Here is a 17,712-nt window from a genome sequence, read left to right as displayed (position 1 = left end):
ACTTTTAAATACCCTCAGCTTTGGCTTTGGCTGTGGCTCGTTAAATTTTTTGTTTGAGGATTTGCGTCTTTAAGTGGCTGTGACCAGGAAAAATCGGTAGCCAAATAGCATTTACGCGGTCATAAACATTTATCGTAAGTTTATATTGCTTTTGAAGTGAATTTGGATTCATAGAAGTAGTTTAACTTCTTTCCTTCTTTTTGTTTGTTTCTCTCTCATCTAGATCTGTTTGCGCGGAAACCGACATTGAAGTCAAAAGAGTTATTTGTTTCTATACATACATAGATGTTTGTGGGAATAATATTAAGATTAAGTCAATTCTTGGTAAAGAACGGTGAGCAGTTTCTTTTCAAAAAAGTCCTTAATATTTGAAAACAAAATCAGATGACACATATTTTAATAATTTTGTGCCTTTTTAATTAAATTGAAATTATACTAATTTTGGCAATCGAAACCAGTTTATCATTAAGTCGTAACTTATTCTACTTTATAAGCCCGACCACCACCCGTCAAGCTGCTGGTGATGCATCTCTCTGTCTTCTTAAAGTCTGAGTTTCTATTTTTGGTAATATTTATAATTAATTTATTTGACAGTCGCCGACGCCGATGCCAGAAACAATTTGAAAGATTGAGAAATTGAAATACTCAAACTTGAACTCGGTTAATAGGCAAAGCGAAAAATTTGATTGTTGTTAATGTTGCCGGACAGCGTCAGGTTTTAATGCAGTTTCGCGGCAATGACTACTGCCCGTCTCTGCCGTACCGCCCTCTCCCCATATTGTCAGATCCCGCACGGCACGAGGCAATGAACGCCCAAAACTTGGCAGCGAAAACTTGCCCAAAACCCGCTGCGTTAATCAATTTGCCAGTCGTAGTTGTCGTTGTCGTCATATTCTTGTAGGCAACCGCATAAAACTGGCACAAGGTCTGGTTTGAGCTTGCGGTTGCTTGCGTATCCAACAGATATGGAGATACGTTTACCTACAATGAGAGATGTACCAAGCGGTTGGTCGACTTTCCGCTCGCGGTGTTAATGAAAAATGCGTTGGCCGGCAGCAGCAGCAAAGCTGCAATCGAGTTCATCAACTGCAAAACCTTGTCAACCAACAAAATCTGGTTCCTAGCATTCCTCCAACCCGAATGTTGCTATTAGCCACGGCCAAGAAACAGTGGCATGGGCCTCTCTATCGGTCAGTCAGCTTTTAGGTAAGAAATTGAATTAGGAATAGCAGTATATACATAAGTTATATTTTAAATCTTTGTCTGTTTATGTACGTGTGTATGTACTTTTTATGGCATTCATTATTTTCATGTTTCATCGGGTTTTCTCTTTCGCTTAATGTTTGCTTTTAATTATCAAATCATCACATGATCGTTATAAATGAGACAATCATCAAGTCGCTACTGACAATGTAGCACACAATGACGACGATGCTGATGCAGACAATGATGAAGATGGAGATGATGTTGATACTGATGTTGCTGTTGCTGTTGGGAATGTTGTTGCCATATCACCATTTCACCATTTGTTGTTTTTAGTAATTAATTTTCTTATTTTATACAATTTATTTATGAATTTGCATATTTACACAAAATATCCGACTTTGTCTTAGCCAAGAAAAAAAGAAGGAGTAAACAAAAGACGCAACGATACAGAGCAACACAGTGAGACTCGGAGGGTGAAAAAGAAGATGAAGAATGATTCCTTGATCATACGTATATAAGAGATAATGGATGATAATCCTTTCTCTACTTTTGAGGCTACTCATTTGTTCTCTAATGAGCTTTAATCTCGAAATATAAATACATATACATACATATGTATATGAGCATTGCATTAAAAGACAAAATCAATTGTTTCGTATACACAAAGTATTTTGTGAAAGGGTTTATTTTCTCTCTCTCCATCTTTCTCTTCTGTTCATTTCATTTCACTTTGTTTCGTGGAAATTTTTCGTGAAAAATCTCAGCCCTTTCGATTGGCTGGCTGACTGACTGACTGCCTGGGCTATTTGTGTCTATAAATCAGGCAGTGAAATACTTTATTGTTATCTCGGGCCACTCTCCTCTGCTTTTTGGCTTTGCATCTGCTCCCATCTTACCCCACTCCCTCCCAGCCACTCACCACTCTTTAATGCCTTTCACCTTTCAAATTCAATTAACTGCAGGCAAATGGTAAAGCCAATCTACAAAATTCGTAAAGCAAATTGAAAAGCGTGGGATGATGTTGCCGATGTGGCCAATGTTGCTGCTTTTGTTTTTGTTTTTGTTGCTGCTGCTGCTTCTGTTGCTGTTGGTACGCAAATATTTGCCATCAACATTTTTGTACGCTAATTTCCTCAGTAAATTTTTGGGGCTGACATCACGCGCGGAACGCATAAAGACAGCTGCTGGAGAGAGGGAAGTAGATGTTGAGCGGGTCGATAGACATTTTAAAATAAAAACCGAAATTGTTGCAGCTCAGAACACACACACACACACATACACATACAGACAGACAGACAGAAGTAGAGACAAGAAGAACTGAAATTTCGTCACATATTTTTGCGTAAATTGCCGGAAAATCGCAAATCATTGAAGATAAACATCCAAGTCAAGAAATGAACAGAAGCCAGAAGATGAACGCGACGAACGAAAAGAGATGAAGACAGAGACAGAGCACGCGTTGGTAGAAGGGAAGAGAGGTGGGCGGAGTGACAGATAGACACCGAGGGCAGGGCAAACCGCTGAACCAAATATCGAACAATGTTAAGCAAACAGCAGAAATTCGGCAAGTTGTGTTTTCCGCTTGCACAACAACAAGAAGCAAAAAAAAAAAAAAAAAAAACTGACAAATCAAACAGAGAAAAATGTGCTCATACAATAAGAACCTCGACTCTGCGATACTCTAGGAAATAGATTGAAAAATGGATGTTACACATGAGTTCGATCCTGATTAGCTAAAAATTTTGTAGTTTAAGTTTCATTTTGACTTTCAATGCAGTTTCTAAGTTCCTTTATACCCGTGTAGACAGTGTCTTTTAAGGTGTATAAAAAAAAACATCAGGCTTCGGCTGGCGATGGCTCAGTTCACTTTTTGCGGTGTTGCTGGTGCTACCATTGCCGCCTGTCGTCGATGCCAATAAGCAATGGCTGAGAGCATGAGGTTAAAGTTTGACGTGAAGGAGGCGGATGGGGGGCGATTTGGAGAGGTACCCGGCCCTATTTCACGAATCGAGTGCAGCGTAAAACGTTTTCGTTACACTTGAATTGCCAACGGGTCGGAAAGTAGTAGAGGAGGAACATTCGTCGTCATCGTATACATCGTCTCTCTAACTTCTTCAACTGTAACTTCAACGTCCGCGTCACAATTCGCTGGCTTTTCAACGCTTCTTTTACAGGCTGCAGCTAATTTTTTTCTTTCTTTATTTTTGGTTTTAGTTGGCTTTTAGCTAGTGTCAGGATGTTAGCCAGACGAGAGATGATTGGGCTAAAAATTCGAGACTTGAACTGATTTACTTCATAAAAGTTCGACATTACTAGACCCACAACATACATACATATGTACATACATACATAAATACAAATGCAGCTATTTTATAGAAAATTTAATGCTTAATATGAATTTTAAGTTATCCTTCGTGAACTTTAATGGTATTAAGAGTTCTCCATTTTGAGTAGGTCTGAACTCTTAATCGCAATTGTTAAAATTTGCTTTACAACTCGCGACGGCCCAAAATCAAATCTAGAATGTACAGTCTTGAATCTGTTTTCTATGATGATCATCTTTCGCTTTTCTGTTTAGTTTCAATTGAATGATTTGTAAAATTCTAAACTTGACACAATACTGATTTGGGCTTTCCGCAGATTTTCATTTTGGATTGATCTGGTTTTCGGCTTTAGGTTTTTGATTAGGTTCTTGCTGTCTGCTATTTCTTTATATATTCAGTTTTTAGCTTTTGATTTGTCTTTAGTCACAGCTGCTAAGCAAAACATTTGCTTGCTGGCTGGTTGGATGGATGAATATCTGGCCTTTGCTCTCCACATAGCCTTTCCCTTCATTTCCATTTCCATTTCATTTCCAGCTCATTTCACTTGAGTTGATTTGCTACTAAGCCCAAATGGGGAAACACATTTCACTAGAATCGACATTAGCAACGATGGCAATGGCGGCGGCTGCTCTTTGGTAGTTTTTTCTTTCAAGCCTTCGATTCGGTTGGGTTTTAGTTTGATTGCATTTGATTGTAGCTTATCAGATATAGAAAGAAGATTTATGCTTCGTTAACTTTTTAGTGCAATTGCACAAAGACGTGGCCAGAAATCGAGAAACAAGGAAAACGAAGAGATGAGCTGGAGATGAAGATGAGATGAGATGAGTTGAGTAGAGATTTGCATGGCATCAAAAAGATAAAATTGCAATTTTAATTTTGTTTTAATTAAGTTTAGGCAAGTCATGTGATCGCTGACAGACGATGCCCTCACCCTTCTTTCAGACAGCGCCTTCTCCTTAACCATCGTCATTATCGTGTGTGAGAAAAGTGTTATAAATAGCTGACAGGCCTTGGGTTGCTGCTGATGACTCTTTCGCTGCTAAACTGCGCACTCATTTTGCCATTAGGGAAGTGGCAGCATCATCATCAGCATCAGCGGCCAGAAAACTCTCACTTTGGTCTATTAATGATGATTCGCACGCCCACCCCCCTACCAACCGTCCCCACCCGCTTTCCCATGCTACTACAACTAAGAGCCTCTACACGTTGCAAGTTGAAATTATGCCGCGTTAATTGCGGCAGCCCCAAGGCAAAAACGCAATTTCGCCTTTGCTCGCTGAGGCGTTAAAACTGGCGACTGCTCTACCCTACTCTGCTCTGCTTTGCTCCAGTCTGCTCTGGAGCAGATGGGGCGAGCCTTGACTGTTCGATGCTGCTTATCAAAAACCGCAACTGACCCTGACATGATGTGATGCGTTTGATAAGTAATTGCCTTACATTTATATGCTGGCAAAAGTTAAATAAATACGAGTACTTCGAGTACTTCTCATTCGACTCAAATGCAAAGATTTCCCGCCTCGCTGCACAATTAAAAGCTGTCAAAATTTCACTTTGCCTTGTTATGCTTTGTTTTCCGCCATCATCATTATTACGTTTATTGAAAATGCCTTTTGATTGTCTCTGCACATACACACACACACACAATTCAGCACCAATTTTCCAAATCATTTTCACACACGAATGCATTTCGCATTTTAGCATTTGGGTCCCGGAAATGCTTTTTTGCTCTCCCTTGCGGATCTCTCTCTTTTTTCTCACTCCATCTGTTACTGTGATTTTATTTTTACCAAAATAAATTCATTGTAATGCCTTACCTTTCTCCTCTCTACCCGTTCTCTGACTTTATGTGGGCATTAATAAAACAATGAAGTGAAAAACAATTTCAATAAAACATTTCAACATTTAAAAATGGCGTGCACAAATAACATTCGGATGTTACACGTAGCATAAAACAAACATACATATATGTTTGTACATATATGATAATTAAATTCAATACTAGATCGACAATTTTTTTACAATAAGCATTAACATTTCTTTTTTTCTCCCATTTCCAGAGGAAACGAAGCGGAATCGCAAGACAAGAAACAATTTAAAACGTTAACAGGTAAGCCAAATTGAATCACAGCAAATTTATAGTTTACGGCCATAAGCGATATTTTCTTTCCAATTCAATTACACAAATAGTTTAGTATTAGCATCTATGTAGGTTGCTCATAAGTATAGATTTCAGCCTGAAACTTTAATCTGCTTATATTTAAAAGAAAAACACTTTCAATTGCAATTCATTATTTAGGCGAGATGAATCGGAAAATTGATATAATTTGGCTTCTTGTCATAATTCATTCAGTTGAGTTTAAGTTGAAACTAAGTAAACTTAAGATGCGGTTGGTGCTGCTCTTGGGCATGTAATAATTAATGCTTCAGTTAAAATAAACCTCAATTTTCGGTCAGCTACCACAATACCACAAGGCCAATCAAAGCGTCATTGGAACGGAAACGAAAACGATCAAACTGCAAGAGTCAAATGGCAATGGGCAAAAGGAAATGAAGTTTGATTGTGGTGTGTATGTATGTGTGTGTGTCGTTAAACCAAAGAAGAATCAAAGCAAACGAAACGAAACCATATTTGGCTAGGTCACCACAAATTAGCAACGGGAAAATGATGTCATTTGCTTCTTCACCCCACTATCAGTGTGTCTGTGTGTGTCTCTTCATCTTCCATCACTGATGAATTATTAAAAATTAAAAGATGGAGATGAAGATAAAGATGACCAAAAGCAACTTCGGTTCGGTTTCATTCCGTTTCGTTCTGCTCTGTAGACGTTCTTCTTGGCCTGTTTGAATAAGCGCTCAAATGAACACCGCAATGAATGTGCGCCGCATGACAAATACGTAAAGTTTCTTTTGAAATTAAGCAGCATTTGCTGCCAATTCTTAACTACATCAGCGTTGAGCAAACTTTGTCCTCGCCTTCTCGGCTCAGGCGCCGCATCCGTAGCCACCTCGCCCTGCCCTGCTCGTCCACTCTCTGTTTTTGACTGCTACTGCTGCTGCTCTCTTTCGCCACGACCATGAGTTTTTCTGTTTGGCGTTTGCTAGTTTTTACTTGGCTCCAGCTCTAGCTTCAGCTCCAGCCAACCAGCCAAGCAGCCAAGAGAGCTTGCTCATTTCAAACTTTTGACACAGAAACTAATTTTGGCAAACGGGCGGCAACACCCACAATGCACCCACCCAACAAACCACTCTTCCTTTGAGTTCTTATGTGTTCTCTCATTCATTCTCTCTGTATGTGTGTGTGTGTGTGTGCATTTAGTGGCATTTCATTCTTTTGCTGATTGCAATATTTCATTGCCTTTGCGGTTCGTGTGTTGCATACTTTTCAGCATTGTCGCTTCGCTGCTGAGGTTTGCCTTAATTAATTGGCCACAGCATTGCTTTCCCTTTCTCTTTCTCTTGTCATCGCTGTCCCTTTCCCAATTTTCAGCAGTTGGTGCATATTTTTGTCATTGCATTTTAAAGTGTAAATGGCTCCTTAATTGCCATTTGATTTGATTTACACACTATATTATCCCCATTCTCACATTGTAATTAATGCCAAATCTTTGCCAGCTTTGTCACCTATCAAATCATAAAAGCCCACCACCATCATGCATACACACACACACCTACAATGTTCACCCGTTCGTACAAACTGCAAGCATATCTAATTTTGTAATTTATAGCGTTTTGATGGAGTGATAAATGTGTCCCAACAATTTTGATTGGCGACTAACATGAATGCCAACAGCAAGTCGCCGCCAAACAATGGCAATTTAACATTGCAAATTGAAAACGTATTATTTTACAACATATTATATCAGTTAGGTAAACATTTTATTAATAATTATCAATTACCCGTAATCAGACAACCATTTAATACTTTTATTTTGGCTCCGTTTTGAAGTCCTCTGTATTTAAGTTCAGTTCAGAATCCTAAAATTGTTGTGTCTATCTCTTTATCTGTTAACTGTTTAATATTTCAATTTCATTACAATCTACTCTCTACAAATATTTATCTTTTAAAAAATCGAGACCCAAAAGGCGCAGTCAAAATGAGTAAGCCAAATTTCCCTGCACATGTTCTGTGCTTTCATTTCCCAATGAAATCAACATCAAAAGAGGAATAGATACTAACTATAGGAATCAATTTCTAGTTGCATTCAACAAAACTTTTGTAGGTTGGTGTAACTCAGAACAACCACATTTGTATGGAATTGTTGGCATGATATTTTGCATTTGTGCATGAAAATCTAGGGGAATTGGTCAGGATTATAAAGTTATTTCATCTACCTTTTCCACTCCCCTTTGTAATCACCTTATGTTGAAAGCAATTAATGAAAATTTTATTATACATGTATCGTTTACCTCTTTCTCTCCCTCAGTCGTTTTTGTTTTGTTGTTGTGAATGTGGAAAATGTAAAATGCCAAATGAGCAGCATCACTGCCAACAACATTTCCAAAATTTGTAACAATAATAACACTACATATACACACATACATTTGTACATAGTACAACAACAAACAAAATAAAACAGATGAAAAAAATATAGAAGAGGCAACATTTGTAATTGAGATGGTGGCGCTTTACTTTGGCATTGGCAATGGCATCTGCATCTCGGCCATGTTAATTACCCTAGAAGTAGTAGTAGTAGAAAATTAATTGCTTGGCCATAATTGTCTGTTGGTTCCGCAGCGGCAGATGAGCTACAGGAAAAAGCGGCCTGAGGAATGGGATGCGGCAATATGATTTCATTTCAATTTCAACTTACTTTTATTTGAATGAAACTACGAAAAAATGTTTGCAATTACCGCCAACTCTCCTGGGCAGACAACAGTCGTTGGAATTACATTTTCAATATTTCCCCAAATACGTTTTCCCGGATTCCGGAGAATCAACGTCAGACAGCGGAAGTGCCGGCAAAGGCAGCATCATCATCATGGTTTTTTTTTTTACAGTTGCTTTGCCTTTCTTTGCCTTTTACTGAGATTCTATGGCACTATAGCTATAAATTTTTAACTACAAGCTCTTGAATGCAATTACTTTTCAATCTTTTTCTTTTTTTTTCGCTTTGAAAAAATACAACTTGAGCCTGTGTAAGTGTGTGTGTGTGTATGCGAGTGTGTCTGAGAGACACAGATAGCGAAGACGATGAAAATTGCTTATTTCAACATTCAACTTGGCAAAGTTCGTCGCGCAAAAAAGTCGGGCGTAAAAAGTTTGCCATAATTTTGTGCCAAAGGTCTATCACTTTCAATTTCTTCTGTCCCCTAGAATAAATTTTGTTTTTCTTCAACTTAAGTAGGCAAAGAAAAGGTAAAATAGCAAAAACTTTTCATCTATTCGTTTAAAGAAATCGACATGATTGTTTATGTAAAATAACACACTTGCAATTTTCATAATAACAACTTGAATAGACAATTTTATGCAAATATTCTTTGAATTCCTTGATGGTTTAGAACTCTATACTGATACAAATACTCGATTAATTTGTGGAAAAAGTAATTACTCTGGCAGATGACATTATTTGCAATCGGTATACGTCACGCTTCGCTGCGGTTCAGTTGATGCGCAGATCATTAATGAAAATGCTGAACAGCAGATGGGCTTAATCCCCCTCGAAGTTTACCCTTTTCTGAACAGGATCGAGCATGGTGAACATATTCTTTAAAAGGTTCTAGTGTTTCAGCTGCTTGGGAAAATACGTTGTGTAATGTCACTTAATCTTTTTATAGGACCAACTATTGACTATTTTTTCGCTCTTCGGATTAGGTGGATTAGTGAACGGATTAAGAATGAAAGTGTTTGCAAAATATGAAAACTTTATTACTAGGGCAAGCAGATTAAGAATGAATTGTTTTTTATGATACAGAAAGACACACTCTTAACAAGTCAAAAGGGCAGTTGGGCACCACTAGTTGGTCAGGTAGCTGTTCAGGTAGAGAGGGTGGCGCCAAAAAGAGACAAAAAAGGACTTAATGTTACCTGGATTAGAAAATAAATATGTATAAAAAGGTGCGGTAGGATGAGGCAAACCATCAAACGTCAAGTAACCTTAGAGAGAAGAACATCAGAAAACTAAAGCATCATGCCGAACTATCAAAAATTTGTTAACCAGGAGCAACAATCCAGTGGCATTTGTTCCTCCTCATCGTTACCATCGACCAGCCAACGGTTTCCCAGTGTGGGCTATCATTTGTACTTGTTGCGTGAACAACTGTCTCGTCGAAACGTGGAGTATATGCGTTTATCTAAAGCCAAGTACTTCATTACCGAAACGCTTTTGGCAAAGACTGTCAGCAATCTGAAAGGCTGCAATATCGATGAGCTGAAGACGGTGAACAATCAGATTGTCTTTAAGCACAAACTGAAACGTCAGATCCATCGTTTGCGTAAGCTCCAAAGTCTGGGTATTAAAAACGCAAATCCCCACATGGAGAGCACCGAACTATAACTGACTGAATGAGAGAAAAGGAGCAGATGGAACCGTAAACGAGAAGGCGCCATTCAAGTCCATGACCATGAGCATAGACAATGTGATGGAGAACCTTAGTTCAGAAAAGAGGCGGGCATACAGACCTAATCATAAATTTATTTTGTTTAACCATTCACTAGTTTAATTATCCATTTATTGTTAGCTTAAAATAAATAAATATAAACCTAATCTCCAAACTGGCTCTCTTGATGTATCTCCAAAACCACAAAACCCAGCTCTGACCTCAATGTGACCAGCCTTTAACTAAGACAATTTGCGGCAACTAATTGAGTTTTGGCCACATTTTGACATGTGTCGCCTATAACTCACAATCACAGGCAGACGATGCGCATTCGAATAAGCAATTAACTAAATAAAATTTCAACTCCCACAGAAAATAACTAGTACCGAATTAAAGTGTTTTCTGTTTCTCGTAAATTTCTCTTCATTGAAAATAGATTTTTTACATCTGCAAGACTCATACCACAATCTGATTAAAGCTTTTGTGCTGATTCATAACTAGGTGTTTAAATTATCCCCTGCCCTGTGGTTGGTAAATTGAAATGGTATAGAATGTACCATATTTTAGGTAATAATAAAATGAAGAAGAATAAGATCATGGGCATAATTTAATTGCCTATAATATTCACAAAGTATTTTATGCTCAACTTGACACCGAATATAATTATTTTTATTTTCACTTAAATAATATAATTACCTACACCCCACCTGTCCCAACCAAGCCGCCACTGTCATCAGCCCGCCACCACACTGCTCAATCAAAAAAGCAATATATTGTAAATATATGTATGTATATAAATTATAAAGAATATTTTTATGTATATAATGAATAAATGGCGCGCATAATGTGGCCAGTAAGTCAATTTTTATTATGGAAATGATTGTGGCAGTCAAACAAGAATCTTTTCCATGCCCACACACAAAGTGTTAACAATTAAAATGCCACACACACACACACACACACACACACACACACACACACACACACACACACACACACACACACACAGACACAGCTGTTGCTATTTGCTGTTTTACATATGCTTGCAATTATCCTGTATATGCAATGCAATTTGCAAAACTCTCTCAAAAGTATGCTATGAGAAATGACATAAACATAAAATTTTCCACACAATCAATTTTCTTGCCATGCCAAGCTGACTGCCTGCCAGACTGCCTGCCTACACGGCGTGGGGTAGGTGGGGACTGTGACGGAGAGACTTTCTCCATAACAAAGGCCGTATGTTAATTTCTACAAAATTTATATTTATTTATGCAACCAACTGCATCCCACATCTGGCTTAATCGTTCAAACTTCCTGTAAACTCAATTATGATATATGCATCAAATATATGGGTGTATGTTTTGTTTATGTCTACATAGAAATTTGAAGAAGAAATGTTGATGTCATGTCAGGAACAAACGAGTTAAAGAAAATTCAATGAATGACAATCACACTTAATCTTTGTTGCACTTCGGACAAGCTAAGCTTGAAGGTCATACAAACAAATTTTGAAACTCCTTTCGAGAATATGCTCTATGTATGTATGTATGTACATATCTGTTTTATTTCACTATTACCCCATAAACCTATTGCCCAACTTGTTTCTCTCAACAAAAGCAGCAAAAGAAAGGCCAAGAAATGAACAAATGCGCAGAGTTGATTAGTGTGTTGCTGCATTATGAACATCATTTTCATTATGTTTATTATTAGACAGACCTGAAGGACTCACCCTTGGTTCCAACATTTAAACCCACTTGTTCTATTACCGCCAACCATTACCACCACCACCACCACCACCACCAGCACCAGCAGGGGAACCACCAACGAACCCAGCCAAACAAAGATGGTTTCAAGTTAATGCAATAAATAAAATTTCAACTGCAGCATCTCGGGGCATGTTTAGCCGCATGAAAAGCGACAGTAAGCCAGGCCTGCATAAGAAGTTGCCTGTTTATCTTGGGCTTTTGTTTGTTGTTGTCCTCGTGCTGTTCTTTTGCCCAACCCAAACCATTATACTGACCTTTCTGCGTCGCTTCTTTCTCAGTCACCTTACTGTGTTTTCTTTCAAAACTTACCCCTGTCCCGGGTCCCTATTTCTCTTATTGTTGTTGCTGCTTGTTTGGTTAGGAAAGTTGCCTGGTTGCTTCGCTGCTTGGCCAAGCGGCTGGTCTAATGAGTTTAAAAAGTTTTTCTTGAACCAAAGGCTGGACTGGAGTTAGGGATAGGTACACAGGTGACAAGATAGGCCAGGACTGCCCAGCGTGTTATACAAATTGCTGTCCCTTTACCTGTCTCTAGGTCTACCTCTAGCTTTATCTCTGTCTCTGTCTTTTTTACTTTTTTCTACCTTGGCAAAACTGTCATCAACATGTCTGTCTGAACGTGTGGCCTGGTTGCCTAGATCCTGTCCATTTTTTTCTCATTCCTCCTTTTTGCTTCTCTTGGCTTGTACCTAAACCATATTGTAGGGGATGTTGCATTGTTGCTTGTTACTAGCGAAAGTTTTTACATTTATGCTTAACGTAAGCAGACTATGACACAGGGTGGCTGGATAGAAAGGAGACTAAGAGAATATGCATTTTAATTAGTTTAGCAAAGTTGCCACCTCAAGCAGGAGCAGCCCAGTCTGAGTCTGGTTAATTGCTGCCACTGCAACTGCAACTGTCATTGCACTTTAATGCATGCGGCTAGGAAAAGTTTAAAGCCTAACCACCAAGACCAACACCCACCGAATTTATCAGTCTGCCTGATCCCCCTCCCTTAAACGTAAGGAAACCTCGCAGCGCCCGCAAAAGTTGTTAACATTTCACATTTCACAAAGTAACAAATTCAATTAGTAAGTCCTCGTTCTTGTTGTTTGCAACATCCATGTGTGTAAGTGTCTGTGTGTGTGTTTGTGTGCGTTTTAGTAAATTACTTTAAGGACACCGAGAAAGTTGCATCTACTTATGCTCCTGATGCTTCTACTGTTCATTCCGCCGCTTCATGTTATAAATCCTTGTCTTTTGCCTTATGCAATTTACTTTTACATAGCATAAATTAATTTGTCTGAACATAAATCTGTTGACTCTTACCCATTACGTTTTGTGGCTTACAACTTGCAATTGATGGCAATTTAACGAGGTGCCAGATGCTAGTTTCGTATGAACTTATCAAAAAACTCATTAGGTTTTCAATAAATTAAATTCAATATAAATAGAGTATGTGCTTGATAGAAAGGGTGAGAGAGAGGCGGAGTAGACGACTGACTGGCTGACTGGCAGACAGCTCCGCCACTTCATCTTCGTCTTGAGCTTGGTAACCGCCAGGAGGAGCAGCCATCACCCAACACTAGCAAAGTTAGCATCAAAATTGCGCACTCACACATCGCCTTTAGCTAGCAGACTAAAGCAGCTGCTGCCAACAGTTTCCACTAGGACGCTTCTCTTGAGCAACTGCCTAAGCACAACTACACCAAGAGAAACCTGACGAAAACCAATCGACTAATTTAAGTTTCAAAGAGAGATTCTCTAGCATTTCTCTCACCGACACAAAAACACAATCTCCCTTTCCCTGTATGTATTTCTTTCTGTCGCTGGCTTTAGCCAGCTTAAATTCAACTTAACCAGGCATTGGCCCCGCGTAAATTTGCCGCTCTGAAGCGGTGATTATAATTCTCTCTGAGCTCGCCATCAGTCTAATGCTCTCGCTCTCTTTTTCTCTTTCACTACCTCATTACTTTGCCAATTTTTCTTTACTTGAATAAATTAATAGACATACATACATATATATATAGAGAGAATAGAGACAAAGTGCAAATGGGAGAGATGCAGCTAAATTAAATTGTTAATTTTGCAGAGAGCTATTGTACAACTGCGCGTATACTTGATGCGTCTTTAGTTGCTTCAGCTCAGAGTTGGCCGACTTATTTTCATGCCAAATGTCTGAGGCAGCAGCTCATTACCTTTCTGTAAGCCGCTTATGGTATGATCCTCCTTTTGTTGTTGCTGCTGTTACATTCCTCTCCCTCTCTCTCCCTCTCTCTCTCTATTACCCTTTCGATGCACCCTAATTGCATTTTAAATGTTTCAATTTCATTTGGATTGGTGAATTGGCAAATGATTACTTAAATTTATATTAAACTTTAACCTCATGCCACTTAATTAGCTGTTCGTATAGTTGCTTCGAACTGGCGTTAACTACTTTTTTATATGACCATCAATCTGTGGACAAGTTGCAGTTGGTACTCAATGTTGCTGCCACCGTGGTTGTTGTTACCCAGGACAGCAAAAGAAGACAGAGAATAAAGTTCTTAAAACTTTTCTACGTCCGAGTCAAGTTGGCATATATATATTGAAATATCAAAGAAGTTAAATTCGGCTATGCCGAAGTTTATATACCCTTGCAGTCCTTGACAATAATAATTTCACATGTTCAAAATTTGTTTTCTGCAACTCAATTCATTAATATACAAACAAAACAATTTTACTCTTCATACTATGTACAATTTGTTCTTCTTCTTCCCTCATTCCCTAAGCAAAGCAACGCACGCATACACATACAGTTTATGTAGCGTTGCGTCTGTGTGTGTATGCATGTGCTCTGTTGATTTGATGATGACGTAGTAGGCAGCAAGCAGAGCTGCCGGCAGCGATTGAACCGATTTATATAGACTGTAACTTGTGTTCTATTTATCCGATCAGGGTCAAATTTTGGGATCTGAGATTTTATATCAAATTCTATTATATTGGTGAATTTCATGGGGATACTCCAATTTTTGCAAAAATTTTTGTTCCAGAGCTATATGATATAGTAGTCCGATCCCAAAGATTTTCATACTTTATCTCACCCGGGTAAAAAAAAAGCTCCCAAAAAAATTTCATCCCGATAGCTCTTAAGATGGCTGAGTAAAACGCGTACGCACCGACGGACAGACGGACAGACGGACAGACGGACAGACGGACAGACGGACAGACGGACAGACGGACAGACGGACATGGCTATATCGACTTAGCTTCTCATGCTGATCAAGAATATATATACTTTATGGGGTCGGAAACGTCTCCTTCTGTGCGTTACAAACATCTGACCAATTTTATAATACCCTCTGCAAGGGTATAAAAATGCTAAAGAACTTTTCCTCCTTCCATCCATTCGTCCATGCATTGCTTACCGCTTCTATCTTTCTCTAACTCTCTCTTTTACTTTTTTCGTTCGTTTTGCAACTTTGCGTTTGCCTTTGCTTAAACTGACGTAAATTTATAATGACAAATTGCATTTGGCGCAAATGCGGCACAAGAAAAAACCTAGGTCGCTGGCCAAAAGGGGGAAAAATGCTTTGTGCACCAACTTGCAAGCCAAATTGAGCGTGAAAAATTATGATGAAAAGAAAAAAGTATAAAGAAACAAAAACCAAAAGCAGTTGAAAGAGAAAAGGCAAAGTAAAAGACAATCATAGAGTTTAATTCTAGAGATTATAGTTAATTAATGGTATATTTATTAAAGGCAAATGGGACAAAGTCACCGACTTTCACTTTTTGTTTGTCTCTAGGTACTCAACTGACTCGTAATGGGAATTTACATAAATCCATGCACAAAGATACAAAAAAAAATGGATCCCATTTACTCTATAGGTATCTAGTTATTCAGTCAGCCGGTCTCATCATCATTCATTCAAGTTAACAACAAACAAAGTGGATGAAATTTCACTCAAAATATAGTTGAACTTGTTAATGTGTTGGTGTTGCTCGTGCTGATGGCGCTCATGGCAGTGGGTCATGGCAGCATTGCAACGGGCGATAAAGAAAAAAAATGACATGTTTTTAATTTTACTTCACACCTACACACAACAACAACAACAACAACAACAATAGCAAAATGGCAACAACAAGAACAAGGACGAGGACAAGAGCTGTGTGTAATCAAAACTGCAAGAGCAACAGTCACAACAACTGCCAACTGGCAGCGGTAACGGCAACAACAACAACAACAGCAGAAAACACTTGCAACAACAATGCAGCAAGCTAACAAAAGGAACAACGCAGAGGCAATGCGAAGAGGCGAGTAAGAGAAAAATTAGATTTATCACGAGTGGTTGCCGGAAAAATTGTCAACATTTATCAACATTTTTCAACGCGCCGGGACGTGTTTGGGCCAAAAAGCACCTTAAGAAAAAGAGCAACAACAACAACAACAGCAGCAGCAGCAGCAACAATGGCGCTAACTAAGCTAAGCCAACTCCAACTGAACAGAACTGAACTGTACTGGACTAGACTCGACTCGACTTGGACTCGACACTCTGGACTAGCCGCGTGGGAGATGAAAACCAAGCTCCGCTTCGCATTTTGATTAATATCCGCAATGTCAAGCGGGCCAGCAGGAAGCCTTGTAATGGCCAAGAGAGCAACAAGAACAAAAACAGCCAGCACAACAACTAACAACTTGAGGCTGCAATACACACACACACACACACACAAATACGAGCATAAGATTCTGTTGATGGTGAAAAGTGGCCATAGAAAGAAAAGAAAATTCACTCGCGAAACGAAAACAAAGTTGCCAAATGCTATTCGTTGGCATCGGCGACCAAAAGCGAGGAAATGGTCAAATGGCAAAATGAAGGAGAGGAGGAGATTACCGGCAAGGGAAAGCAGCCTGAATAGAACTTTCCCCAAACAGGCAATGCGAATGTGGTTTATATTCTTTTGACTGGTTTATTTGATTTGCCATCTACACAAACAAGGGGGACAATTGCTTAGGATTTGTATGTCATTTATTTTCTGTCTATTAAATTGCAAATTGAGTTTTTAACGTTGATTGGATGACAACAGCAATAAAAATTGCAATTAATTGCCCCATAGATGGAAAATGGTAAGAATAGTAAGACGGGCGAAAGCCAACCAAAACCAACCAAAATTTGAATAGACAATATATCCTAAGAACCGTTTAAATCGATGTCTATATAGATAACGAAACTTTTTTTCCTTTTATTCTTTATACTTTTTTGGGCCAATTTTTGTTAATCTAAGCCATTTGTCAACACTAAGTAGCTGAGTAGCCAAAGAGCCTCTCATTAAATCACTCAAATATTAGGACAGCTGCTCCCTTCGAAACCTTAAACCAACCAACCAACCATCCACATGGGCGTAACCTTGAAGATAAACTTGCCACAGGGAGACCTTTAATGGTAAAAACGACCTCACTATTTCAAGTATCATGCACATCTACGCCCTTGAACTGGCAGTGCTTGCGTCTCTATTGCCTCCAATTCAGCCACCCTTTTCTCTTTTGTACATACACATACACACATATAATCGCATTTTAAACTTTTTCAATAATAAAACTTTTCTAAACGGATTTCCCGCTGGACGTTGCGCTTTAATAATTTTCTGCTTTATCTCTTTCCTTTTTTTTTCCTTTTTTTACGGCACAGCAACAGTTGATGACCCTCAGCGAGAGCGAGAGAGTGGGAAAGGCAGAAGAGCAAGGAAAGGAGAGTGAAAGCACAAAAAAGGAGCACCAAAGCCATTAATTTAAATTGTGGGATTATGTGCGCAACAGCCACTACTAAAAGGTGAGCCTAGATCACACAAAAGTTCCCATTCGCTCAGCGTATTTACCTTTCTCTTGTGTCATTTTCTCACACCAATTTTTTCCGACCCAC

General features: G+C 38.8%; 2 protein-coding genes across 2 annotated transcripts in view; both read left to right on the top strand.

Moving 5' to 3' along the window:
- Positions 1-17,712, top strand: part of RhoGEF64C (Rho guanine nucleotide exchange factor at 64C) — a 101,940-nt gene that overhangs the window by 51,395 nt on the left and 32,833 nt on the right. The window contains exons 3-4 of the mRNA XM_068292625.1: positions 5,588-5,637; positions 17,482-17,622. The gene's annotated coding sequence lies outside the window, so the exon portion shown is untranslated. The remainder of the gene's footprint in view (positions 1-5,587; positions 5,638-17,481; positions 17,623-17,712) is intronic.
- Positions 9,659-10,024, top strand: LOC137579226 (uncharacterized). The gene has a single exon (XM_068292932.1). The coding sequence runs from the start codon at positions 9,659-9,661 to the stop codon at positions 10,022-10,024; it is 366 nt and encodes a 121-aa protein (XP_068149033.1).

This window comes from Drosophila tropicalis, unplaced genomic scaffold (genome assembly GCF_018151085.1).
Source record: "Drosophila tropicalis isolate 14030-0801.00 unplaced genomic scaffold, ASM1815108v1 contig_694, whole genome shotgun sequence".
Taxonomy (NCBI): Eukaryota; Metazoa; Arthropoda; class Insecta; order Diptera; family Drosophilidae; genus Drosophila; species Drosophila tropicalis.
Note: the sequence above shows the minus strand (reverse complement) of the source record. Positions and strands in the feature narration are given on the sequence as shown.